Raw genomic sequence first — 26865 nt, forward strand, 5'->3', positions numbered from 1 at the left:
TCTAGCAGAGTGCATTTTAGAGCACATTTTAGTCCTAATACCTTACAGGAGGAAGGCTGGTCTCACCTTTGCTCGGGCATGGCAACATTTAACTAACCATGATCGAGGTTTCACTGTGTGAAACATTAATAGGTTTCAGCAAGTTGAGGGTCAGAGGCCCCATAGTACACACGATACTGGGAGAGTGAGGTGATAAAATTTTTTGCAATTTTTGAGATGGAGGGAGGTTGCACTCAATGGCCTTCTGAGTCGAAGTGTCTGTTGGCCTGGGCCTTGTGGATTTTCCTCCATTAGAGGACAGAATGCTTTTAGCAGCAGAAGCAAACCAGAATTAATCATAACCATTAAGCTTCTGCCCACATCTACCAAAAAAGTTGGACTTGGGACTTCAAGTCAAACTTCATTTAGTAACACTGAAGTTGAACATAAATGTAAAACCAATCACTTAGTGGTAAAGAATGCTGTCTTTGGAGCCAGACTGCCTGGGTTTGAATCCAAGCCCTGAATCCATGTTGGCAGTGGCTCTGTGTAAAGAATCCGCCTGTCAATGCAGGAAACTCAGTTTCCCTCCCTGGTCTGGGAAAGTCCCACATGCCATAGAGTAACTAAGCCCAAGAGTGCCACAACTATTACGCCTGCGCTCTGGAGCCCAGGAGCCACAACTACTGAGCCTACATGCTCTAGAGCTTGCGCTCGCAGCAAGAGGAGCCAGCGCAATGAGAAGCCCACACTGCCCTGGAGAGTAGCCCCTGCTCGGTGCCACTAGTGAAAAGCCCAGGAAGCAGCGAAGGCCCGGCACAGCCAAAACAAGTAAATGGGACAATACAGCTGTGAGAGACAAATGAGATAGTATGTGCAAGGTTGTTGAGCAATGCTTAACACAGAATAAGCGCTCCATAAATTTTAGCTATTTTATCAAAAGTACCCAGAGCTGCTTTCTCTTTCTAGCTGGACTTTAGGGAAAGGGGCAGGAAATGAGTCCTGAAACATCTTAGCATATTTTAGAAAACATAACATGGACCTTAGTTATTACCAGTGAAAACCTCTCCCTCTATTCCTACCAAAGTACATTTTGATCTCAGGTACCCAGATTTCGCCTTACCTTGATGACGCAAATGTGTGCCTCATGCACCACGAGAGGCGGTTTGCCCCCAGGTCCTCTTGTCTGGGGACATCTTCAAAGGCCACACCCACCGTGTAGTCCAAACACTCATCCACCTCTACCTCCCAGTAATGGCGCCCTCGGACTGGAATTAGGTTTCCCATGACTGCAGCACACCTGATTTTAGAAAGTAGAAGTATGTGTCATTTGGGGTGACCCACGCCTGGCTGTGCAGGTGAGTGACACCAACTGCTAGGGTCAGTCAGTAAGTGGTCAGGAAGGGTGGAGGCAGGTGTTCAAATGCCTCATTTGTAAGGCGGCACAACCTTTGCTCTCAAAGCTCAGCTGCCCGATGCTGAAGATCAGAAGAAGGTTAGTACACTGCTGGTCACAGGTGAGGAGGAGACAAGCCCACTCTGTGTGCTTTTTCGGCAACCGGGCTTTTTAGAGTAACAAAAAGATTTGGTTCACTTGTTCCTTAAAAAAGAAAGAGATTGACGACTTTCCTTGTGGTCCCGTGGTTAAGACTGTGCTCACAATGCAGGGAGCCCAGGTTTGATTCCTGCCCTGGAGCTAACAGTCCACATGCTGCAACTAAGGCTCAGTGCAGCTAAATAAATAAATATTGAATGAACAAGACCACAGGCCCAAACTGGAGTTCTGTGTGCCAAGCCCCATGTCACCAGTAAGCAACAACTTAGTTACAGTTTTACCTTTCACCTAAATGGAATTTTAAACCAGTCAATCAGAACACTAGTTAGGTAATATGCTTGAGAGACCCCTGACCTTTCCTAAAGGAAAGTAACCTTACCACAGCCAACTTGCTTTTTAAAATAAAAAATTTTTTTTTTTAAATTTTGTATTGGGGTATAGCCAATTAACAAACAATGTTGTGATAGCTTCAGGTGAACAGTGAAGGGACTCAGCCACACATATACCTGTATCCATTCTCCCCCAAACTCCCTTCCCATTCAGGTTGCTGCATAACAGTAGGTTCTTGTTGATTATCCATCTTAAATATAGAAGTCTATACACATGCATTCCAAACTCCCTGACTATCCCTTCCCCACATCCTTACCCCCTGACAACCATAAGTTCGTTCTCTCAGTCTGTGAGTCTCTGTTTTGTAATTTTGTGTCATTTCTTTTTAGATTCCACATAAAAGGGATGTCATATGATATTTCTCCTCCTCTGTCTGACTCTTCCCTCAGTAAGACAACCTCTAGATCCGTCCACGTTGTTGCGAATGGCATTATTCCATTCTTTCTAGTGGCTGAGTAGTATTCTCTTGTATGCATGGGCCACAGCTTCTTTATGCACTCCTCTGCCAGTGGACATTTAGCCAACCTGCCTTTTTTGCCTGGAAATATAATTTCCTTGTTCCTGATCCCTTCCACCTGAAAAAGTCTTTCATTCTGTACAGCTCCTTGGACCTCCTTTCTACCTGCTAGATTAGGGGCTGCCCAACTCAAGAATTATTGGGAAAAAGTCAGTAAGCACTTTCAGATTTGATCAGTTTCATTTTGTTTCTCAGCGCAGGTAAGAACTTGATTGCTTCTTGTTCCTCTCTGCCCCGCCAACCCCGCGCTGAATGGGTGGAGGCAAGGAAGGGTAACGCTGGGTTCCACTGTACTCTGTGCTGCTCTGCCGCCACAAGCCGCCACAGGCGTGCGTGCTGGTCGCTCAGTCGTGTCCAACTCCCTGTGACCTCGTGGACTGTAACCCGCCAGCTCCTTTGTCCGTGGGATTCTCCAGGCAAGAACACTGCAGTGGGTAGCCATTCCCTTCTCCGAGGGGTCTTCCCGACCCAGGAATTGAACCAGGGTCTCCTGCGGTCTTTACCATCTGAGCCACCAGGGGACAGGCAGTAGGTGCGTAACACACATGCAGTAAGAAGGCCAGCAGGAGCCAGCGTCAGAGAAGAGACAGTTACGAGACAGTCCAGGACGCAGGCAGGGAGGCTAGATGCAGCTGTTCATCGGCAGCCCCTCTGGCCGCTTAAGTCCTTTCTTCCTTAGAAGATCCTCCTGACTCTGAGACCAGCCCACCATTAATTCTTTCTATCCTGATTACCAAGTTGCTGAGAACTGTGTTTAATATTTAATCTTAAAAACAGAAATTAGCCCTTGAAGTTAAGCCATGTTCTTTTTTTTTTTTCATCCACTGCTGTGATTTTTCTATTTCAGTAGGGTACATTTGCCCCCCCTCTTTTTTTAGATTTTTTTTTAATGTGGACCACTTTAAAAGTCTTTATTGAATTTGCTACAATATTGCCTCTTTTGGGGGGTGGGCAGTGAGGCATGTGGTATCTTAGCTTCCCCACAAGGGATCAAACCCACATTCCCTGCACTAGAAGGCACAGTCTTAACTACTGCACTGCCAGGGAAGTTCCTTGGCCCCTATTTTAAGTCTTCTTTAAGTATTTGGAAAGAAGTAAGGTATAAATGGGGGCTTCCCAGGTGGCACCAGTGGTAAAGAACCATGGACAGAGGAGGTGGGCTACAGTCCATAGCGTCACAGAGTTGGACATGACTGAAGCAATTTAGCACTGCATGCAAGGTATTAATAAATGGCACCCCACTCCAGTACTCTTGCCTGGAAACTCCCATGGATGGAGGAGTCTGGTAGGCTGCAGTCCATGGGGTCGCTGAGAGTCGGACACAACTGAGTGACTTCACTTTCACTTTTCACTTTCATGCATTGGAGAAGGAAATGGCAACCCACTCCAGTGTCCTTGCCTGGAGAATCCCAGGGATGGGGGAGCCTGGTGGGCTGCCGTCTATGGGGTCGTACAGAGTCGGACACGACTGAAGAGACTTAGCAGCAGCAGCAGCAGCAAGGTATTAATACATCATTTTGACCTTAAGTACTAAGTTCTGAAAATAGCATCAATCCAGACAGACAGGGCGCATCTTTGATGGACACCCCTCCCTCAGGTCTTGCGCTTGCATGATCATCATTCCTTCCACCAGCTTTGGTATTTTACCAGGAGTTTTGTTAGAAAGCATTGCCCGGTGGGAGAGAGAGCTCTGGGCTCCACACTGAGGGGCTGGGTCCTTGTTCTCACACTGCTCTGGGAGCCTGGGACTCCACTCAGAAGCCATGTCTCCCCTTCTGACATTGGTCAGACCCCTACTCCCCCTCCCTAGCCTCCCCTCCTCCCCTCGCTCTCCCTCATTTCTGGGAGTCAGAGCCTGAGGCCCCTTTCAAGGCTGCATCAGTCATAATCCACCAGTACCCGGATAACAGCACGTATCAGTGGAGTTCATGAACTGTTCGGGTGAGGTGCTGATACAGTACCTGGTAAAGTGGGCATCGCTGGGGACTGGCTCCCTAGGGGGGCCTCTCCTCTCGCTTCGCACAACCGTGAGCCCATCTTCGGATACAGTCAGCCGTGGATGGCAGGTGTGCTTGTCCAGGGGGAAGTAGCTGCCTGCAAGGGGGAGAGGCACATGGAGACCCCCCCAAGCCAATCACTCCACTGCTTTCTCCACGTTGCACTCTACACAGGCCGGGCCTCACCACCCATGGCCAGCATTAGCTCCCTGTATGACAGTGGTGAGCCTGGACCTTGCCTGGTGATGCCCCTCATGCTAATAATGATGGCAGTTTACATGGGTCGGGCGTTACTGGGTGTCTAGTACTGAGCAAAGCAGTTTGTTGAGTCTTATCTCATTCACACCTTACAAGTATCCAGGTGTTAGTATTTCCATTTTGTAGAAGAGGAAACAGAGGGGCAGGGTGGTCCTATCATCAGCTGTAGATGCTAGAACTCAAATTGGAACCCCAGAGATGTCCCTGGTGGCTAAGACTCCATGCTCCCAATGCAGGGGGCCTGGGTTCCATCCCTGGTCAGGGAACTAGACCCCATGTGTTATAACTGAGACCCAGTGCAGTCAAATAAATAAATACTTCAAAAAAAATAAAAATAAACATAAAAATAACAACAACCCCAAACCCCAAGCCCATCTGATTCCAGTGGCTGCGCTCTTCACTGGGAGGCTGTAAATACCTGCAGGTGAACAGGAATTTCTAATCTGCTTTCCAAGGGGAATAGGAATTGAGGGAATTACTAGGGATCAATTTGACAAAGGTTAGCAAAATCCAACTTTCAATGAGGGCAGTGAGAGAGAAGGGAGGAGATCGTAGAACCTTCTCTGAATTATGGTTAAAACAAAGCACATCAAAAAAAAAAAAAAAAGAGTTACACAATGGGGATTTCCCTGGCAGCCCCTGGGTTAAGACACCTTCCAGTGCAGGGGGCATGGGTTCCATGTCCGGATGGGGAACCAAGTTCCCACATGATGGGTGGTGCGGCCAGAAAAAGTACAGTGGCCCCCTTCTGTAAAGTGGGCCCCCAGGGCTTTGATCGCCCCTGAGCCCCTTCCTAGCCTAATTTGCCATGTGTTCACATTAGTGAACGTTCATCAGTTTTTCCAGTGAAGTCACAGCAGCACTGGGTCTGCCACGAAGGGGTATCTTTGGGTCCAGTGAGTGTGTGGTGGGGGCACAGACCTGTGGTATGGACGGTAGCGGGCTCACTCCTCGCACTGGGGCCGCCCACGTTGAGGGCTCTCACACAGATGGTGTAGTCCTGCCGGGGCTGCAGCTGCACCAGGCACTCGCAGGTCGGGATGCCCACAACAGACCTGGGTGAGGAGGCGCGCTGGCATCACCGAGGGGCCGGGGCAGACAGACCCAAGCACCAGCCCCTCCCCGCTGACCCCCAGCAGCGGCACAGGCAGGAGTGAGGCTCTCCTCAGTGCTCCCTCCCAGTCGGGTCCCCTTTTCTCATTTTCTTGTATCCTTTCTGTCTGTGGCTCTCGCCCCTCCAAGCTCCCCACTCTGTGTCCCAGGCATCCAGCACTGCACTCAGTCTGGGTCTAACGGTGTATCAGTGGGGCGTGCATGCAGTTGAATCCACAGGACCACAGCCTCTCCGAGGGCAGGGGCCAAGTACCACAAGCTAAGCACAGCGCTGGGCTCAGAGCAGGCTCTCCATCTGTGTTTATGAACAAATAATCTGACTAGAGCTGATATAGAGGGGCCCTGGGGGAAACTGAATGTAGCCGCTGCCCTCATAGAGCTTCCAGTCTAGAAGAAAGGCATTTCTCAAGCCATCACTGGACGAAACATAAGATGGTAACATGACAAGCTGATGGTGTATTATGGAAGGTACACTAGCTGAGAGGTGTTTTTGAGCTGAACTCTGAAGAATGACTGGGAGGTAAATGGATAAGAAGGAGAACAGAGGATTCTCGTTCATAGAAGAAGCATGCGCAAAGGCCCTGTGGCAGGAAGAAGCATAGACAGCAGAAGGAGCTGTTAATAAAATATAACCCATGTGGTTGAGGGAGGGCGAGCTGGTGGGCAGGAAGGGGCTAGAGCCAGTGAAGGAATTTTGTCTTCTTCAGGGATGCCATGATTAGATCTATACTAGGAGAGTAGGCACTGCCCAGGTCACCTTGGTCCCTGACCAGCCTTCTGATGACCCCCCGTGAAAAAGGTTTAAAGTATCAGCACAAGTTGCAAAGGAAATCCAAACCATTTGGGGCGGGGGGTCAGACCACTGAACTCCCTTCCCTGCTCCTGAGGATCCCTGGAAGTAGATAACCCAGGTTAGCAAGCCCTGATGTGGTTGTGGACACATGAAACCTACCTGGGACAAATCGGCTGGGGATGGGGGGTGGGGGGGGGGCGGGTGTCGGGGGCAGATGGCCAGGTCCCAAGCCCTGAATTTAGTGTAGAACAATCTGTCTCCCTAACAGTTGACACCAACCCCTCCTCCTCCATTTGTCTAAAGCTGGGTTGGTGCACAGTAGGGCAGCCCCTGGACTTGACTGCCTTTCACAAGCTTCTGGACCGCCTGGCTCTAATCCAGAGGCCTAGCCATAATTCCCCCACTGTATACAGCTGTAGATTTGCGGGGTCTGCAGGCCCTTGTGGGTCCTGAGTCCAGCCCTCTTCCAGCTGTAAACTCCTCCAGATCTCTGCCAACCAGAGGGGAACGTGAGCCTCTAGGCAGCTGACCACCAGGGACACAATGTTCTTTGTACATTGAATTCAATTCTCTTTCATTTCTGCTTTTCTTGGTTCTTTCTCCTCCTCAAGTTCCAGCCAGGTGGGTTTCTGGGTTCCTCCCGTGCAGGAAGCTCACTCCTGCCCAGGAGCCAGGCCTTGCCTGCATCCACTCTTCTCAGGCCTCCTCCCTTCCCATCCATCTGGTCTCAGTTCAAATGTCCACTCTCTCCACAGTAAGCCTCCACCTCCACTGCATTCCCTGTTTCATTGCATATCTTTTCCCTTCACGCTACTGTGTGTTTTAAGCATTTGTTTTCTTGGTTTTTGTCTATTTCCCCCAACTCAGACTGTCAGCTCTGTCAGGGTGGGGAATTTTTCTCTCTGGGTCACCAGTGCCCAGGCACCATCTGTACACTCAATACTTGTTGAATGAATAACGGGAAACCCTGGTTGGACTAAGAAAGCAACCCTGAGGTTTACCACTTATTCACTTCTTTACTCATCCGTCATTTATCTTCAATCACAACATTCCAGTTACTCCTCACGAAACTAAGCAATCTAAAATCAAGGTTCCTGTGTTTAACTTTCTCTCCAGATGCCACACTTCTCCTAAGCTGTGCCACTGCGTCGAGGCCTCTCGTGCCTAGCCAACACCCCTTGTGACTCACTCAGTTACACCCGAGGCCCCCGGCGTCTCTGCCTGGGTCAGCTCCACCGTGTATGAGTCCACAGGGTTCAGGTTTCCAGACTCCCAGGAGATGAGCGCAGCCTCCTCGCAGCTCCTTATCTCTTTGCTTTTTATAATGGGGGGACAAGGCGCTAAATGCAGGGGAAACGGAGAGAGGAACAACCCTTCTGTTCACATCCAGCCTAGTGCTCCAGAACACAGCACACACCACGACCCCTCTCTTCCTGCAAGAGGTTCAGTGCAATAAAAGGCAAACCAGGTGTTTCAGCCTAGACAATCATGTCCCCCTCCAAACTCATATGTTGAAACCTATCCCTCAGTGTGATGATAACTGGAGTCTCCGAGAAGTGCCTAGGTACTGAGAGTTGAAGGGGTTTATTATACAAGGAAACCCAATGAACTCTCTTGCCCAGTTCCATCATAGGAGGACACAGCAACAAAAAGGCCACTCTGAACCAGGAAGTGTCTTCCCTAGACACTGAATCTGCTGGCACCTTGATCTTGTACTTCCCAGCCTCCAGAACCATGAGGAATAAATTTCTGTTGTTTATAAGCCATTCAATGTGCAGTATTCTAACAGCCCAAAGGAACACCAGGGAATCACTTGCAGATATCTCTGGAGTGGAGGATGGCTGCATGGTTCAAATGTGTCTGTGAAACTGTGTCCAAGGGCAGTACTTTATCTTCTTTTGAGACCAACTGTGAAAAAATGTCCCTGCCATATCAGGCATACAGATTTGGCATATTAAATAAAAGGAAAGAAGTGCCAAGCTATTCTAGTCCTTCCAAGTGACATCAAAGCCCTGCCCCCATCAAGACAGCTGAGACTTCTGGGTCCCCTTCAGTGAAGGTCCTACAAGTGGCCCCTTACCTGTCATGTACACCGCACGCTCACTGGTGGGGCTGAGGCCGGCCCTGTTCTGAGCTGTGACCCAAAATTCATACTGCGTGTTTGGCAACAGGTTTGTCACTGAGCAGTATGTTTCTTTGATGGTCATTGTAACCTCTGGGGGAAAAATGATAGGAATTAAAGCTTAGAACTTCCCTGGTAGTCCAGTGGTTAGGAATCTACCTGCAAATGCAGGGGACACCAGTTTGATCCCTGGTCTGGGTGGATTCCACATGCTGCAGGGCAGCTCAGCTCATGTGCCACAACTGCTGAGCCTGTGCTCTAGAGCCCTTGAGCCACAACAAGAGAAGCCACTACAATGAGAAGCCTGCACACCACAGCTAGAGAGTAGGCCCCACTCGCTGCAACTAGAGAAAGCCTGTGCACGGCAACAAAGACCTAGCACAAACATAAATAAATAAATGGAATTCAACCCCCCAAATAGGCCAACTGGCTCCAAGTTCACTGCACTATAATCTATTTTCCCTGAGGTAGATACAGAACTGGCTACCAATCCCCATCGGCTGTGTATGCGTGCCCCGCTGCAATGAGACTCTGCGGATCCTTCCATTGAGAGGACTGGTCTTTCCCACTATCCATTGCAGCTGAGCTTAACCACGTGACTTTCTTGGCCAACGGGATCACTTCAAACATGGTGCAAGCAGAGGTTTGGGCAGTGCTGGAGCATGGGTGCCTTGTCCTCTTCCTGCCAGGAATGCTTCCATTTCCATGAAACGACCCTGGGCTAGCCTCCTGAAGAATGTGATCATGATGTGAACAGAGGCCCCCAGCATTGCAGCTGATGCCCTAGACGTAACAGCAAGGCCATCCTAGCCTGTCCAGACCCTCCCAAGCTGGCACAGACTAGAACTGTCTTGTTCATAGAATTATAACAAATTCTATCCATTTCATAGAATTGGATATAGTTTCTAATACAACTATCCAATTCACAGAATTATAATAAATAATAAATGTAATTTAAAAAGTGGAAGTATCATTGATTTACAATATTAGTTTCAGGTGTACAACACAGTGATTCAATATTTCTATAGATCATATTCCAGTTAAAGTTATCATAAAATACTGTATATATTCCCTGTGCTGTACAATATTGCCTTGTAGTTTCTTTTATACATAGTAGTTTGTACCTCTTAATTCCCTACTGCTCTCCTGCCCCTAGCAACAAATGAATGAACATAAAATTTGTCATTTTAGCTTATATGTTGGGTATATGTGTGTGTGTGTGGGGGGGTGTTGTTACACAGCAAAAGCTAACTGATACACCTCTAAACATGCCCAGACTCTTAAGGCAGTGACAGGTCATTAACCCACTCTCTGATATCAGTTCCTTTATAACAAAGTGCTCATTGAAAAGATCTTTACTGGGACGTCCCCAGCAGTCTGGTGGTTAAGACTTCGCCTTCCAGTGCAGGGGGCACAGGTTCGATCCCACATACCTCGTGTCCAAAAAACCAAAACATGAAACAGAAACAATATTGTAACAAACTCAATAAAGACTTTAAAAATTAAAAAAATTGTGATCAAAACACACACAAAAAAGATCTTTATCAATCACCAGGACAAAGCCCCCTAACAATGGCATTTTCTGCAGAGGGTGCCAACAGGGCTGATTTGTGGCAAAAACTATGAATCAGATCTGACTTTCTGGTCCTCAGTCTCCCCTCCCATTCCCTCTTTAGTCCTTATTCTCTCCCTCATTGTGGATTAAACTTACTTTTCTCAAGAACTCCCATTCCTTCCTAATCCCTGGGCAGACAAATCGTCCTCACCTCTGGCACTCAGAAGCCTTCTATCTGCATAAATAGGCACAAGGGGAGGAGCTCCAGGCAGGGAGCCTGCGGACTCAACTCTCATTCTGGTTCTGCCATAACCTGTGGTGTCCCCGCGTGTCCGCTCATCTCTCTCTAGGTCATCCACAGGATGGAGATCTCTGAATCCCTTTCCCACAGTCTTGCTCTGACCCCATGCACACAGAACAGGCCCAGCCAGGCTGGCCCTGATCCTTCAGATGCTCAGCTGGAGCTCCTCTGCTGTCTGATCCCCTTCTCAACAGGAGACTGACTTATCTACAAAGAGGGGGCATCTCCCTCAGCCCTAACCCTGCGCCAGCCAGCTCTACTGCCCTGGGAAGAGGACGGGCTGAGGACTGCATGCAGTGGAGGCCAGGTTCTTTCCACCTAGGAGTGTGGGTCAGATTAGTAGCAGCCCTTCCAGGCTGCAGAGCCCTCCTTGGCCCCCTGGGGGTCTGCAGACTAACTGCCCCCCCCCGCACCCCAGGTTCTCCCAACACAGGGTGACCTCCAGGAAAGCCCGGCCACCCTTACATGCCAGGACCTGCTAGAACCCAGCCAGTCCTGCTGGGCCTCCTCGAGGAGGGGTGTCCCCACGCGTCTTGCACATGGTGCAGCCAGAGACCCATCATCCCCAGGGCAACCCCGATCTGATGGCTGTGGATACGCTCCACGTATCTGAGCCCTATGATTCTCCCCAGCAAGGCCTCAACTTGCCTTCTGAGCCTTTCCTGCCATGCCCACCTGCCTGCAAGCCATCCTGCAAGGAGCTAGGTGTGCAGATTCACCCCATCACCGCCTCCCCAGGGCCCATGCTGGAGCTTGTTTCTGCTCCTGGCAGACCTCACCTGTTTGTTCCTTCCCAGGCGAGCCGTCCTGCACTGGCCGGTAGGATAGCTGATAGCTCTCCACAGTGTCATCGGAGTACAAGCTCCAGCACACTCGGACTGAGGAACCCGTGGCTGAGTTAGGGGCCTGTGGGTTTATCACTGGAGCAGAAGGAGCTAAAAGAGGAAAAGGGAGGAAAAAAAAGACAAGTGAGGAGCCTTCACTTAGAGGCACCAATGGGAACGGCCGCTTTTATAGGACAATCCATCCCTCAAAGCATCCCTTGGGCTTCAGAGATGGGAGAGGCAGCCCGGGTGGCAGGCCAGACCTCCCAACCAGGAGCCTCAGTAAAAACCGGTTGTGTCCATCTTACTTCCCCCAACACGAGCTGAGGGAAGCGGGGTTGCTGACAGCAGCTCAGGCTGGGGTGTTTGCAAGTCCTGCCCTAGGGAGGGATGGGTCCTTGGACCCCACCATGCCATCCAAAGAGGCAGGACAGCCAGGACCACAGCACCGCCACCCTCAGTCCTACAGCGAACAGAGGAGGGAAACAGCCTGCAACAACTGGCTCCTTCATTGTGATTTCATTACGATGAGAGATGATTAGGTTTGGAAAAACTATGCTTTTTCAGAACCAACTTTTTTTTTTTTTGGACTGCGCTGTCTTCATTTTGCCATGGGGGCTTCTCTAGTTGTGGTGTGCAGGCTCCAGAACACATGGGCTCAGCAGTTCAGAAGTTGTGGTGCTTGGGCTTAGTGGCCCGGATGCACGTGGGATCTTAGTTCCCTGACCAGGGATCAAACTTGTGTCCTCTGCATTGGAGGTGGATTTTTAAAATTATTTACTTATGGCTGTGTTGGATCTTTGTTGCAGCACAGGCTTTCCCCTAGCTGTGGCGGGTGCTCAGGCCATTCTCATTGCAGGGGCTTCTCTTATTGTGGAGCGCAGGCTCCGGGGCACACTGGCTTCAGTAGCTGCAGCACATGGGCTCAGTAGTCATGCATTCTGGGCTCCAGAGCACGGGCTCAGTAGCTGTGGTGCATGGGCTCAGTAGTCATGCATTCTGGGCTCTAGAGCACGGGCTTAGTAGCTGTGGTGCATGGGCTTAGTTGCTCTGTGACATGCAGGATCTTCTTGACCCAGGGATCGGACTCGTGCTTCTTGCATTGGCAGGCGGATTCTTGACCGCTGAGCAACCAGAGAAGCCCCGGAAGGCGGATTCTTAACCACTGGCTCACAAGGGAAGTCCCCAGAACCAGCTTCTTTTGAGTCCATCTACTGAGTTAATACTTTTCTTCTCTGTGGGTTAAGAATTCTTCCTACCCCACCCCCACACACATCCAAGAAACATTCCTTGTGTGTCTTCTGTAATTCTTCACCCATGGCAGCATCTCCTTCCATCCAGGGCTTTCAAGAACATCCTTATTTTCAAATTCTGAAATTGTTCAGACCAGGTAGGACTTCATGGAACGTACTCAGCTTTTCCTTGCTGGTTAGGGGGTGAAAGGCCCCTAACATGACAAAAGTGAGAAGAGAAAGAACCTGTATCCCCACGTGATGTAGCTTGGGATGCACAGCAGATGCCCTGTTATGCCCTGCAAAGAAGAGGCCCCTCCGGGGAGGCAGTGAGAAGAGGGATGGCCCTGGATACAGGCTGGGGGCTGATGGTCTGCCTGGGACCCGGACACAGGAAGGTGAGAAGAAACCACCACTACGTGTCTCAAGCACTGACTTAGGCAATAGTGCCTTTCCTTCCAAATGACTCGGTCTGATTATTTGGGCAATATCGTCCTCAGATCATCTAAAGGACTTCACAGCTCAGCAAAATCTCCCCTCAACCCAGGGAGTCTAAGAATGGCCTCCAAGACTCCAATGAAGGATATTCATTGTAGTATGGTTTATAAGGATGAAAAACCTAGAAGCATCTCAGCACCAACAGTTGAGGATTAAGGTATACAGCCATTAAAATGATGTTGCAGAAGAATTTATCAGTGAGAATTAAGGATACAGATTAAATATAGAGCTATTAAAATGATGTCATAGAAAAATTTATCAGTGCAAAATAATATTCATCACAAATGTTTCACTAGGAAAAAAAAGCAGATTATAAAACAGGATGATTTCATTTTTATTAAAAAAAAAATCTCTTGTATAAAGGAAAAACCTAGACTTCCCTGGTGGTTCAGTGGTTGTGAATCTGCTTGTTAGTTTAGGAGACACGGGTTTGATCCCTGGTCCGGGAAGATTGCACATGCTGTAGGGCACCTAGGCCCATGTGCCACAACTACTAAGCCCATGCTCTAGAGCCCATGAGCCCGGGCTCCACAAAAGAAGCCACTGCAACGAGAAGCCTGTGCGCTGCAGCTAGAGAGTAGTCCCTGCCTGCTGCCACTACAGAAAGCCTGCACGCAGCCATGGAGACCCAGCATGGCCAAAAATTAATTTTTTAAAAGATTGTAAAAAAGTCTTTTGAAGAAGGAAAATCTAAAATGATAATATAAAACATTTTTCCAAAATGTTGCTGGGTGTTGCTGGATGAGAAAGGAAAGATGGTATTAAATTCTAGTATCAGTCTTAAAAAATGAGTCCTCACAATAAGATTTTTAAGAGCTACCTGACACCATATGACATGCTATATACATACATTACTCATTTATTTTTCACCATGTCCTCATGAGTCATTGTTATATCCATTTTACCAGGGAAACCAAGGCTCAGAGAGGTTAGGTGAGTTTCCCAGGGTCACACAGGTAGGAAGTAGCAGGGCTGGGATTCTCACCAGCTCCATAGGATTCCAAAATACATCTTTTAATCCTATGCTAAAAACAACCACTTGAGAGGGACATAAATACAACATTCAAGGAAATAAAATTCGGGATACTTGTTTGGAGTAAGATAGGCTGATGGGGACCAGATGCTGGCACCCTGGAGAGGGATGGAGGATATTTATTCCAGGAAGGTCAACCTCTGTTTTCACCCTTACAAGCCATAAAGACAGAAACACGAAGCTCATGCAGCTGGTGAGGGAAAATGCCTGTTTCTAGATCTTTATGATTTTTTTTTAGCCATGAAAGTTTTTAACTCAAAGCTCAGAGAAACTGGTGTCAGGTATGCACCCCGGTGAGACACGCACCTGGGATGGTATTTATGGAGCCCATCAGCTCCTCCACATCAGAGAAATCCAAGGTCTGGTCTTCAAAGTCGGGCTGCGCTGAGATCTCCACATCTGTTTTTGTTTTCAGGAATTTTCCGAGTCTATCGGTATAAAAAGACACACTAACAAGAATGGAGGGATACTCTTCCCCAGGGTCACTAGCGACCAGCAATGAGGGCCTCTTTACTGAACTCTTTTTTAAAATAAATATTTTGTTTTTGGCTGCACCAGGTGGCATGTGCAATCTTAGTTCCCCAACCAGGAATCGAATGAACCTGCACCCCCTGCATTGGAAATGTGGAATCTTAACCATTGGATCTGCCAGGGAAGTCCCCCAGCTGAACTCTCATTTCCTTATTTTAAAATGCTGCAGGCGGCCTTCTGGCCTATGCTTCAGTGACTGACCTATGAAGTCACTGGAAGGGATAGGTGTGGCTGGTTTACACCTCTGAGAAGGGGTAGGGTCATATCAGAGGGTTGGGGGGCTAGGGGATGTGGGCCAAAAAGCCCCAGATCCACACCTTCTGGAAGATCTTTAGATGCTGACCTGGGAGCTCCCACCTCCACACCACCCCAGGACCCAGAGACACACAGCCTCTCCACACGGTCAAGTACCCTCAAGTTGAGGAGCATGAACTGGGGCTCTGAGTCTCCTGCACCTGCTCCCAGCTGTCACAGGGTTTGTAAGGAGCAGAGGCAGAATTTGAAACCATGTCTGTCTTTTGCCAAAACTTATGCTCTTAACCCTGACATTATTAAACTTCACTGTTTGTGTTGCTTTACAGACATTGTCTGATTTTATTCCCACAAAGCTATCCCTGTTTGTCAGTAAGGAAGGTGAGTCCTAGACTGGTTGGACTTGCCCAAGGTCATGGGGGTATCAGGATTTAAATTCCTGTCTGACTCCATAATTGGCATGCTTTCTGCAGCATACAGTCTGGGTCCTGGCTTAGTTGGGGGATGCTGGGGACACTCTGACTTTTTTGCTTTTTGACCACGTGGCATGTGGGATCATAGTTCCCAAAACAGGGCTCGACCCACGTCCCCTGTGGTGGAAGTGCGGAGTCTTAATCACTGGACCACCAGGGAAGTCCCACTCTCTGGATCTCTGTTCCTCCTGGTGAAAGGAGGGGCTCAGGAAAACCCCACCCCGGCTTGAAGGCTGAGTCTCACGATATGCTCCCTTCCAGCTCTGAGATTCTAAGATTTGGTACCAGAGGGTCCTTGTGGGCCCACACTGTCATTCCAAAGCCAGTGCTATTTACTCTTAGGGGCAGACACAAAAGCTGAACCTGGGAGCATATAACCAAGGGGAACTGATACCTAGTCAGGTATCTAGAGGTAAAAGGAACTGAAAAAGAAAATACATGTCAGAATAAAAGTATTACCTGTCAGCCATAGCCACAGCATCCTAAAAAGGAGGAGAAAGAGAAAAAAACATTAAACTGATTTTGGAAATAAATTTCTTTTTCAAACTATATAATAATATAAATGTATCTTAAAACTTGGAAGTTAGTAGAAGAGAAAAATCAGCCACGTCCACACCCTAAACAAAAACGACTCTTACGACGCCTATGCAGTTTCTTCCCATTAACATGATGTGAGCACTTTCCAGGTGACAAATGGTCTTGGGGATCAACAATTTGAAAGACTGCGTCTCGGTTCATCGAATGGGAACTCCATCGTTTACTTTATTGTTGCACATTTTGGCTGTTTCTAATTTCTCACTACTATAAATAACAGAGAAGACATGTATCTCACTTTCCCCACGTTCTAGATTATGTCTGTGAGCTACAGTGATACTGTGGACAAATTGGTTCAAATGGTCTGAGTGTTGAGGGCTCTGACGGTGGCTGCCAACCTGCTGTCCAGCTTCCATCATGCACCCCGCCCTCACCCCAGGCATGGCAGGAGGGAGGGGCTGTGGGGCTTGGAGGACCACTATGGGCATGGCCAATGGAAAGGGCATATTTGGCAGCTGGAGGCTAGAGGCCCCTCCTTCACATCCTGGATCCCATGTCTGCCCCATATTCCTGTGGGACGCTAAAGAAAGGAGACCCCTGGCTGAGATTGAAATTCCCAGTCTGGCTGCATGGGAACTTGGAGTCAGATTGAGGAGGATTTTAAGGACTTTTTTTGCATGTCTGAGCTTATGAATTAAGATGTCTAGCGGTGGCACTTGTAACTGAGAAACAGGAGGTGCCTTTCTAGCCTGGACATCTTTCTCCCCTGACCTCTAAGAGATCATCTGAGATGGCCAGAGAAGTCTCAGAGTCCTGTTTTTGCCCCACTCCATGGTGAGAGCACCTATCTCTGGGTAACCAGGACAGAGGAACACAGACTCTGGCGTTAGCTGAGCGGTGGTAGAGGGGAGGGTCAGCTGTGTGCGAGCCTGCTTGGCTACCCAGTGAAGCTGGGCAGTGAGATGGGGGATGTGTTGTCATGGTTACACATCCAGTGGAACCAGATGGATGCGGACCATGAAAGTCGGTTCCAACCCCTTCAGGCAGAGAGGGGACAACCTAACCTACTCTGGCCATGACTGTCATTCCAGCTCATTATTTCATTTCACTTCATTACTGACCTTTATGAAATCAACCTTCTCTTCATGACACATCTCCTCTATTGTTTCCATCAGTTCTTTGCAGGTGTCAAGATTTTCTCCACAGCTGACCAGTTGTCCATATAAAGCTTCCAGTTTCTCTTTTTTTTTCTCCCCTAGAGCTTGTATTTTTTCTTCATATTTTTGAGCAAGTGTTTCCAAGATCTCATTGTAATGAGACTCAAAGTTTTGTTCTTGTCTTCCAAAATTCTCCTGCAAGATACAGTCGATCTCAGCTGTCATTTCAGTGCATTTATGTTGACTGAAGAGTCATTTGGGGCATGAAAATGCATCTACTCAGAGATGTTTTGGTCCCTCCCTGTTAATCTTATTGTCTCTTGCCAGGATGCTGAGGTGGACAAAGGTGGAATTAGGACCAGGAGTCTCCAGCTAGAACCCCAGGGATAATCTTAACAAGAAGTATTGCTTTCTTAGCTGGTGGCATTTTACAATCCTCTTCCCCATACCCCACCCACCTCTGGTGTAGCCACCTCCCATCACCATGACAACCGACTTGGAAGATTATTATGATTATCATTACCATAATGAGTCAGCCTGCCACTGGGACTCTGGACCTTAACGTGAAGACGTCTGCCCTGGAAGAGTCCTACCTAACTTGCTTTCCCTCTTGAGCTCTCAATATCTCATGACATTCACCTCCACTCCTTGATGGTTGAATTATACAAACATCAGGATCACACAGATCCTCATAACAACCAAGAAAAAGATGCAGGGGGAGGGGAATAACCCAGGTGGGGCCGTCTAATAGATCAGAAAAAGCAGGAAGACAGAGAGATACTGGCTGTGCCAGTATTTAATCCTGGAATACAATGGATGGGAAATATTAATTAAACTTTATCAACTCCTGGTCCCACTTGGACTGGAAACCCTGGAGAGCTCTGCGGGTTCGGGGAGTGTTTACTGAGTATTGACTGTATATGTAAGACTTGCTCAGAATGCTTGAAGAGAGGGAGAAGCGGTAGACGACCCCCACCAGTGCTGAGTGCCAAGGAAGAGGCCAGGGTCCTTGCAGAGGGTGGAGACACTGTGAACTGAGCGCAGCGGGCAGCATGGAGTGCAGGGCGCTTTTTCCTGGCTGCTGTGCGCTCACCCTCCTATCACCCACCACCCAGTGCTTGGATGTGGAAGGGCTGGTCCCTTCCCTGCGTCTTCCATAGGAGATTAGTGCAACAGCTCCCCTCCCTTTCAAGACTGGGGGTGGTGAGGAAAGTCTAGCTTCATGGGAAAGGAGCCCAGGGCTTAGTTCATTCACACAAGATGCTCCCACTGATGCAATCTGAGCTGCATTAAGAGGCAGAGCACCCACATGAAGGGAGGGGACACAGGAAGTCCTCTGGTCCCATTCGTGGGCTACCTCATCCCAATGGCTAGGTTGTGTGCTGGCGTCCAGCAGTAGATGATACACCTACGAGGCACACCCAGGGAACTGTGACATGTTTGGTGACAGGCACAGAAACTTACTGGTGGTGTGAGAAACAGGTAACATCTAAGGAAAAGAACACATCAGTGACAGGATGGGTGTTTTGCAATGTCTTTTTGGCTGGCCCATGAAAGAGTCCTAACTGATAGTGTGAGTGGAGACGTAAAGATACTGAAGACCCAGCCCATGAGGGCTAAGAGTTCGGGAGGGAATGCTGCCAGGTAGTCGGTTCTACAGGTTTATGCCTGTGCTATGGGAAGGTAGACAGAGGGGTGAGGGAACAGGAGCTGCATCAACATCATACATTCCAAGAAATAGCTTCCCTAATTCATACCAGACACAGCTGCTGACTCACCACTCATGGCTGCCTGTATCTGACGGAGTCACTGAGCGTGCTCTTACCTCCACTGTGATGAAAACCTCTTCTAAGTGACTTGCAAAGTTTTCCATCTCCATAATTTGCTTTTCCAACTTGTACATATTTTTGTGAATTTCATCCTGTCAAATCCCAAGAAGACATTAACACCATGTTTTTTCTCTCTCGTAGAAGGCATTTTAGATTCATTCCCCGCCTACATACTTGAGATACAAATACAATCTCAACGGAAAGAAGACCTAAGCAGGCCTACTTACCTTGGCGCTCTCCAGGGCTTTACTGAGCGGAGTCACCTCATGCTGCTTGTGTTCATCCTGATCCTTCTCTGATGCTCTTACTGGAGTTTTGCAAGTGACACAGAAGATGTCAGCCGCTTCTTCCTCGTCCTCCTCCTCTGGGATGACGTAGCACTCGTACTCCTCGCTGGCACGGCCGTGGCTGTACCTATAGGCTTCCCGCAAGTCCTGGCACTGGCCTGCTGAGCCCCACCCCATGAAGCCCAGGTCCTCACCCTGAGCCGTCTCACCAGTAAGTCTCCAGTCTCTCTGCTCACTCCCCATCATCATATAAGAAGGATATTCTGAAACCTCTATTCTGGGTGTGTTTTCCTCAATAAACTCATCCCCTAATTCGTGATCATCTTCAAGTCCATAGGGATGGACAAGTTCATCCACTTCCTCTCCAAGGTCTCCCAGAGCCTTCCCTTTCACACCCCCTCGCATGGGCTCATGGGTCATTTCAGCGTGGACACCTTCTCTTCTCATCCGAGCACTCTCTTCTGGGAAGATCTGCAGTCTGTCTTCAGAGTCATACAGATCCATGTGATAGAAGCGGAAATCCTTAGAAGCAGCAGACCTGCCCAGCCCCGGTGCCTCCCCAGCTCCCTCCTCCATCACAGCTCCAGGCAGCACCTCTGCACAAGGAGGACTCTTCCTGGACAGTCCTTAGTGGCTCTCCTGGGTCCTAGAACACAAAACCCCATTTCTGAGAAGGTTGCTGCAGTAGATGGTTATTTCACTCCGCTCAACTCGTCGCATTAAGAAAATAATTTCATCTGAGCAGCTCAGTTGTAGTTTCACTTTAAACAATCTGTAAGGAAAGGTTTGCTTTCTGCAGGAGGATGGACTTCCTGAAGCTCGAATACTCTGGCCACCTGATGCCAAGAGCTGACTCACTGGAAGAAGACTCTGATGCTGGGAAAGATTGAGGGCAGGAGGAGAAGGGGGCGACAGAGAATGAGATGGTTGGATGGTGTCACTGACTCAATGGACACGAGTTTGAGCAAACTCTGAAGAATAATGAAGGACAGGGAAGCCTGGTGCGCTACAGTCCATGGGGGCTGCAAAGAGTCAGACACGACTGAGCAACTATACAATGACAACAAAGCTTAAAAGAGACAGGAGAAATTATGAACAAAAATTTTGGCATTTCCTAAATTGGCACTGGTAGAATGCCAGTGCAGGAGACACGGGTTCAATACCTGATGCTGGAAGATCCCACATGCTGCGCAGCAACTGAGCCTGTGCCCCAAAACTACAGAAGCCCGCGTGCGCTAGAGCCCATGATCCGAGAAGCCATCGCAGTGAGAAGCCCGTGTGTCACAACTAGAGAGTAGCCCCTACTCACTGCAACTAGAGAAAGCCTGCACAGCAATGAAGAAACTGCATAGCCAAAAACAAACAAACAAATAAGTAATAATAAAAAAACACAGACTATCTGAGCAGCTCAGTTGCAGTTTCACTTTAAACAATCCGTAAAGAAAGGTTTGCTTTCTACAGGACTATGGGCTTCCAAAGCTTAAAAGAGACAGGAGAAATTATGAAAAAACCAAACAAACCATAAATTGATTTGATTAACAAATGATCTCTATACATTTAAAAACCTAAAAATCCCCAAAGGCAAAATAATAGGAAGTGTTTCAGGCAATTATTATTAAATAAATTACGTAAATTAATTGAAAAGGAAAATCTCAGTAGTAAGGAATATTCACAAAATAATTTCCTCTGCATATCATGTTACCTATACAAAACCATTTGGAAAATAGTTCATCCTTATGAGTAACAGGGCCTTCCCCAGTGACTCAGTGGGTAAACAATCCACCTGCAGTGCAAGAGACACAGCAGATGGGGGAGACTTGAGTTTGATCCCTGGGTCGGAATGTCCTCTGGAGGAGGAAAAGGCAACCCACTCCAGTATTCTTGCCTGGAAAATCCCACAGACAGAGGAGCCTGGCGGGCTGCGAAGCGTCAGGCATGACTGAGCACGTAAACTCATGTACGAATAACAGAGAATAAACACGTAGATGCTGTTTTGCCTTCTGAACCCCAAGACGGGGGAAGGGCCCATGAAATGAATACCCTTACATGTTGTCGGTTAGGATGTACACAGTCCCACTTTTCTGGAGAGCGAATGTTCCCGCCACTCAGGGACTTCCCTGGTGGCCCAGCGGTTAAGACTCTGTGCTTGGTGCGCGCGGCGCAGGTCTGACCCTTGGTGGAGGAGCTAAGATCCCACATGCCGCACAGCCAAAAGTAAAAAACGTTCACACTTTCTAACCTGACTGACCTTTTCTAGGACCCTAAAGAAAAAGTCTCAAATATAGCACAAAACATTATTTCTATATAAAAATGTCCACCACAAAATTTTTTTATAATAGCTGAAAAATAAAAACTGTAAAGCCCTAATGATTAGGAGAATCATAAAAAAACTAGAATATGTACACCCTGTAAAATATAATGTAGCCTTTAAAATGTTAGGGAGAGCAAATGATACCTTGGGGAAAGACTTATAATACGATACTAACTAAAATAAACAGAGTACTCACTATAATAGACTATGAGGTCTACTATTTTAATGGAGGTGCATAAAATCTAGAAATAAATAACAGCAGCAAATACAATATCAGTAGTAGCTACTGCATGTTGAGCACTTACTGTGTATTTTCTCCTGTGCTAGGCAATAAATTAATTTTTTTTTAGCCATAGGGCATGTGAGATCTTAGCTCACAGACTAGGGATCGAACCTGTGCTCCCTGCAGTGGAAGCGCAAAGTCTGAGCCACTGGACCACCAGGGAAGTCTCTGTGCTAAGAAAATTTACAAACATTTGTCTGTGCGGTAGCCACTACTATTATCCCCATTTTACAGACTGGGAAACAATTGGCTCCCAGAGGGTATCTTGTGCAAGTAAGGTCACATGGCTATAAGTTGTTTAACTGGGATTTGAATCTGAGTGTGTGTAGTGGCCATGAGACTGAGCCTCGCAGACATCCAATTATAGGGGCCATGACCAGGGGTTTCAGCTACACTCTGAAAGTCACTGTCACATTCGCACGGAAGACACACTTCCTGTTGGCATCTCCCATCCGATGACAAAGCGTAGCAGGGACACTAAGGCAGATCCATTTCTGATTGACACAAAACCACCCTGGTGGCAAATCCTGGCTGCAGGACTTCTTGACAGCCATGCCAGACCTTTCCTAGAGTGTGTGGTGGGCTAGGATGATTCTTCAAACCTTCCTTCCTTCTATCCATATCTGACCCCAGTCTTTCCTATCTTTCTCCCCTTTATAATCTCACACAATAAAACAGCGTGAGATTATAGTTTATAATTATAGTCCCCTAGAGTTCCAAAGAATAGCAAGAAGAGATAAGAAAGCCTTCTTCAGCGATCAATGCAAAGAAATAGAAGAAAAGAACAGAATGGGAAAGACTAGAGATCTCTTCAAGAAAATTAGAGATACCAAGGGAATATCTCATGCAAAGATGGGCTCAATAAAGGACAGAAATGGTATGGACCTAACAGAAGCAGAAGATATTAAGAAGAGATGGCAAGAATACACAGAAGAACCGTACAAAAAAGATCTTCACGACCCGGATAATCACGATGGTGTGATCACTCACCTAGAGCCAGACATCCTGGAAAGTGAAGTCAAGTGGGCCTTAGGAAGCATCACTACAAACAAAACTAGTGGAGGTGATGGAATTCCAGTGGAGCTATTTCAAATCCTGAAAGATGATGCTGTCAAAGTGCTGCACTCAATATGCCAGCAAATTTGGAAAACTTAGCAGTGGCCACAGGACTGAAGAAGGTCAGTTTTCATTGCAATCCCAAAGAAAGGCAATGCCAAAGAATGCTCACACTACTGCACAATTGCACTCATCTCACACACTAGTAAAGTAATGCTCAAAATTCTCCAAGCCAGGCTTCAGCAATATGTGAACCGTGAACTTCCTGATGTTCAAGCTGGTTTTAGAAAAGGCAGAGGAACCAGAGATCAAATTGCCAACATCTGCTGGATCATGGAAAAAGCAAGAGAGTTCCAGAAAAACATCCATTTCTGCTTTATTGACTATCCCAAAGCCTTTGAGTGTGTGGATCACAATAAACTGTGGAAGATTCTGAGAAAGATGGGAATACCAGACCACCTGACCTTCCTCTTGAGAAATCTGTATGCAGATCAGGCAGCAACAGTTAGAACTGGACATGGAACAACAGACTGGTTCCAAATAGGAAAAGGAGTACGTCAAGGCTGTATATTGTCACCCTGCTTATTTAACTTCTATGCAGAGTACATCATGAGAAACGCTGGGCTGGAAGAAACACAAGCTGGAATCAAGACTGCCGGGAGAAATATCAATAACCTCAGATATGCAGATGACAACACCCTTATGGCAGAAAGTGAAGAGGAACTAAAAAGCCTCTTGATGAAAGTGAAAGAGGAGAGTGAAAAAGTTGGCTTAAAGCTCAACATTCAGAAAACGAAGATCATGGCATCCAGTCCTATCACTTCATGGGAAATAGATGGGGAAACAGTGGAAACAGTGTCAGACTTTATTTTGGGGGGCTCCAAAATCACTGCAGATAGTGATTGCAGCCATGAAATTAAAAGACGCTTACTCCTTGGAAGGAAAGTTATGACCAACCTAGATAGCATATTCAAAAGCAGAGACATTACTTTGCCAACAAAGGTCCACTAGTCAAGGCTATGGTTTTTCCAGTAGTCATGTATGGAAATGAAGGTTGGACCATAAAGAAAGCTGAGTGCCGAAGAATTGATGCTTTTGAACTGTGGTGTTGGAGAAGACTCTTGAGAGTCCCTTGGACTGCAAGGAGATCCAACTAGTCCATTCTAAAGGAGATCAGCGCTGGGTGTTCTTTGGAAGGAATGATGCTGAAGCTGAACCTCCAGTACTTTGGCCACCTCATGCGAAGAGTTGACTCATTGGAAAAGACTCTGATGCTGGGAGGGATTGGGGGCAGGAGGAGAAGGGGACGACAGAGGATGAGATGGCTGGATGGCATCACTGACTCGATGGACGTGAGTCTGAGTGAACTCCGGGAGTTGGTGATGGACAGGGAGGCCTGGCGTGCTGCGATTCATGGGGTCGCAAAGAGTCGGACACGACTGAGCGACTGGACTGAACTGAACTGAATAAAACATAGTCCCCTATGTTTTATTTATATTTATCTAGTCCCCTAGATTATAGTCCCCTAATAAAACAGTGTGTATCTAACTTCTAATTTGGTGCCTGCTTCTTGGAAAGCCTTGTTAACACAGTCTGTTGGACTATAAAGTCCCTGCTTGCTTCTTGGCACAGAACTGCCATTATATTACTTTTTGGTAATACTTTAGTGTTTGTTGCTCAGTCGTGTCCAGCTCTTCGTGACCCCACAGGAGCCCACCAGGCTCCTCTGTCCATGGGATTCTCAAGGCAAAAATACTGGAGTGGGTTGCCATTTCCTTCTCCAGGGGAATAAACGTGAGTCTCCTGCATTGTAGGCAGATTCTTCACCATCTGAGTCACCAGGGAAGCCCCTTGCTTTAACTGATACATAGTTTACATGAACAGAGGAGCCTGGCAGGCTACAGTCCATGGGGTCACAAGAGTTGGACATGTCTTAGTGACTAAACAACAGCCCACTTGCCTAAAGGCTATACTTCAGTGGTTTTTAGCATAGTCACAAAAACGAGCAATGATCTCCACAATTAATTTTAGGCCATTTTCATCACCTCAAAAAGAAACTCTGGGGACATCCCTGGTGGTCCAGTGGTTAAGACTCTGAGCTCCCAGTGCAGCAGGCCCAGGTTTGATCCCTGGCCAGGAAACTAGATCCCACATGGTGCATGGTTTACACACTACAATGAAGATCAGTGATCTCGTGTGCTACAATTAAGACTTGGCACAGCAAAATAAATAAATATTAAGAAACTCTGCACTCATTAGCTATCATGACTCACATCCCCTCATTTCCACTAGCCCTAAGCAACCACAAATTTATTTTCTATCTCTACAGATGCTCCTATTTGGACATTTCATATAGATGGAATTGTATAGTATGTGGTCTTCGGTGATGAGCCTCTTTCTTAGCATAGTTTTCAAGGTTCATCCAGGTTGTAGCATATGTCAACATTTCATTTCTTGGTAGAGCTGAATAATATCCTATTGTATGGATATATCATATTTTGTTTAGTCATCCGTTGATTCGCACCACTTCCCATTTCATTTGGGTTGACTCCACTTTTTGGCCATACTAAATAATGTTACTAAAATATGTACAAGTTTTTGTGTGCATATATGTTTCATCTCCCTTAGGTAGATGCCAAGGAGTGGGATTTCTGAATAAAATAGTAACTCTCTGTTTAACTTTTGGAGGAATACCAGACGGTTTTCCAAAGTGGCTGTATTATTTTACATCTCTACCAGCATTGTATGAAGGCTCTGATTTCTCCACATCCCTGTCAACACTTGTTACTGTCAATTTTTTTTTTTATCATAGCATGAAGGCAGGTGAGCAAAGAAGAGTAGGAAGCACTGTACAGGCATAATGTGCACTGCACTCCAGGATCTAATGCCTGATGATCTGAGGTAGAGCTGATGTAATAATAAAAGAAATAAACTGCACAGTAAATACTATGCCCTTGAATCATCCTGAAACCATCCCCTGATCCCAGTTCATGGGAAAATTGTCTTCCATGAAACCACCCCTGGTGCCAAAAAGGTTGGGAACTGCTGTGGGAAGAATGATTGAGAGTGGTCATCAGGCCTCACAAGAGACCCTCAGCTAGAATCTGGCAGTTGAGCTGCTTTCAGATTCCTGGCCCTCAGGAACCATGCAAGACAATGAACATTTGTTTACTGTTTGAAGCTAGGAAATTTTGGCAAAAAATTATCATGCAGCAATAGACAACTACTATACTGTTCCAGCCTAAAATAAGCTTTTTCCCTCTTGCTAAACTTCTCTCCGTCCTCTATTTTTTTTGTTTTTCTTTCACATTTGGCCTTCTCTAAAGGGTTGCAGTTGTGCTTCCCAGGTGGCTCAGTAGTACAGAATCTGCCTGCCAAAGCAGAGACACAGGAGATGTGGGCTTGATCCCTGGGTCAGGAAGATCCCTGGAGAAGGAAATGGCAACCCACTCCAGTATTCTTGCCTGGAGAATCCCAGGGACAGAGCAGCTTGGTGGGCTACAGTCCATGGGGTTTCTAACAGTTGGATGCAATCAAGCTACTGAGCACCAAAGGGTAGCAGTTAAACTGTTGATCTTCAGACTACAGCATTTGTACACTAAGACTTTCCAAGGGGGACACGGACATGGATAGTTTTAATAGTAGCAGTTTCCAGATGTGCAACATAATATTCAATCTTTCGCAGAGCTGCTCAGCCTGGCAATGAGCCAGCAGTCGAGGCTTCCTGCAGGTGATCTTTTCACAATAGCCCTTCATCTTTTTATTGGAAATGTAGAGCTATAACTCTCACTCATCCTGAATATTACATTCCACTGTGAGATTTCATTGCTTTGGAATTAAAAAAACCCCAGTGGGCTAAATGAAAGGGTGTCGAAAGAGTGAATGACATTTATTGAATGGATAAGAAAATTTTTTGTAAGTTGAGTGGTTTCCAGTTCTTTGCTTTCAACAAAACTGAAGGAAGATCTAATCAAGTGTCATCTCA

General features: G+C 47.2%; 1 protein-coding gene across 1 annotated transcript in view; it reads right to left on the reverse strand.

Annotated features, from left to right (window-relative positions):
* FSD2 (fibronectin type III and SPRY domain containing 2) overlaps nucleotides 1-26865 on the reverse strand; it is a 45873-nt gene that overhangs the window by 3461 nt on the left and 15547 nt on the right. The window contains exons 4-14 of the mRNA XM_069560394.1: nucleotides 19171-19876; nucleotides 18940-19035; nucleotides 17079-17309; nucleotides 15883-15905; nucleotides 14474-14595; nucleotides 11360-11515; nucleotides 8683-8817; nucleotides 7792-7942; nucleotides 5618-5751; nucleotides 4403-4535; nucleotides 1103-1279 (exon numbers count right to left, since the gene is read on the reverse strand). Of these exons, the coding sequence (XP_069416495.1) occupies nucleotides 1103-1279; nucleotides 4403-4535; nucleotides 5618-5751; nucleotides 7792-7942; nucleotides 8683-8817; nucleotides 11360-11515; nucleotides 14474-14595; nucleotides 15883-15905; nucleotides 17079-17309; nucleotides 18940-19035; nucleotides 19171-19806 (1994 nt within the window). The 5' untranslated portion in view covers nucleotides 19807-19876. The remainder of the gene's footprint in view (nucleotides 1-1102; nucleotides 1280-4402; nucleotides 4536-5617; nucleotides 5752-7791; nucleotides 7943-8682; nucleotides 8818-11359; nucleotides 11516-14473; nucleotides 14596-15882; nucleotides 15906-17078; nucleotides 17310-18939; nucleotides 19036-19170; nucleotides 19877-26865) is intronic.

This window comes from Ovis canadensis, chromosome 18 (genome assembly GCF_042477335.2).
Source record: "Ovis canadensis isolate MfBH-ARS-UI-01 breed Bighorn chromosome 18, ARS-UI_OviCan_v2, whole genome shotgun sequence".
Lineage (NCBI taxonomy): Eukaryota > Metazoa > Chordata > Mammalia > Artiodactyla > Bovidae > Ovis > Ovis canadensis.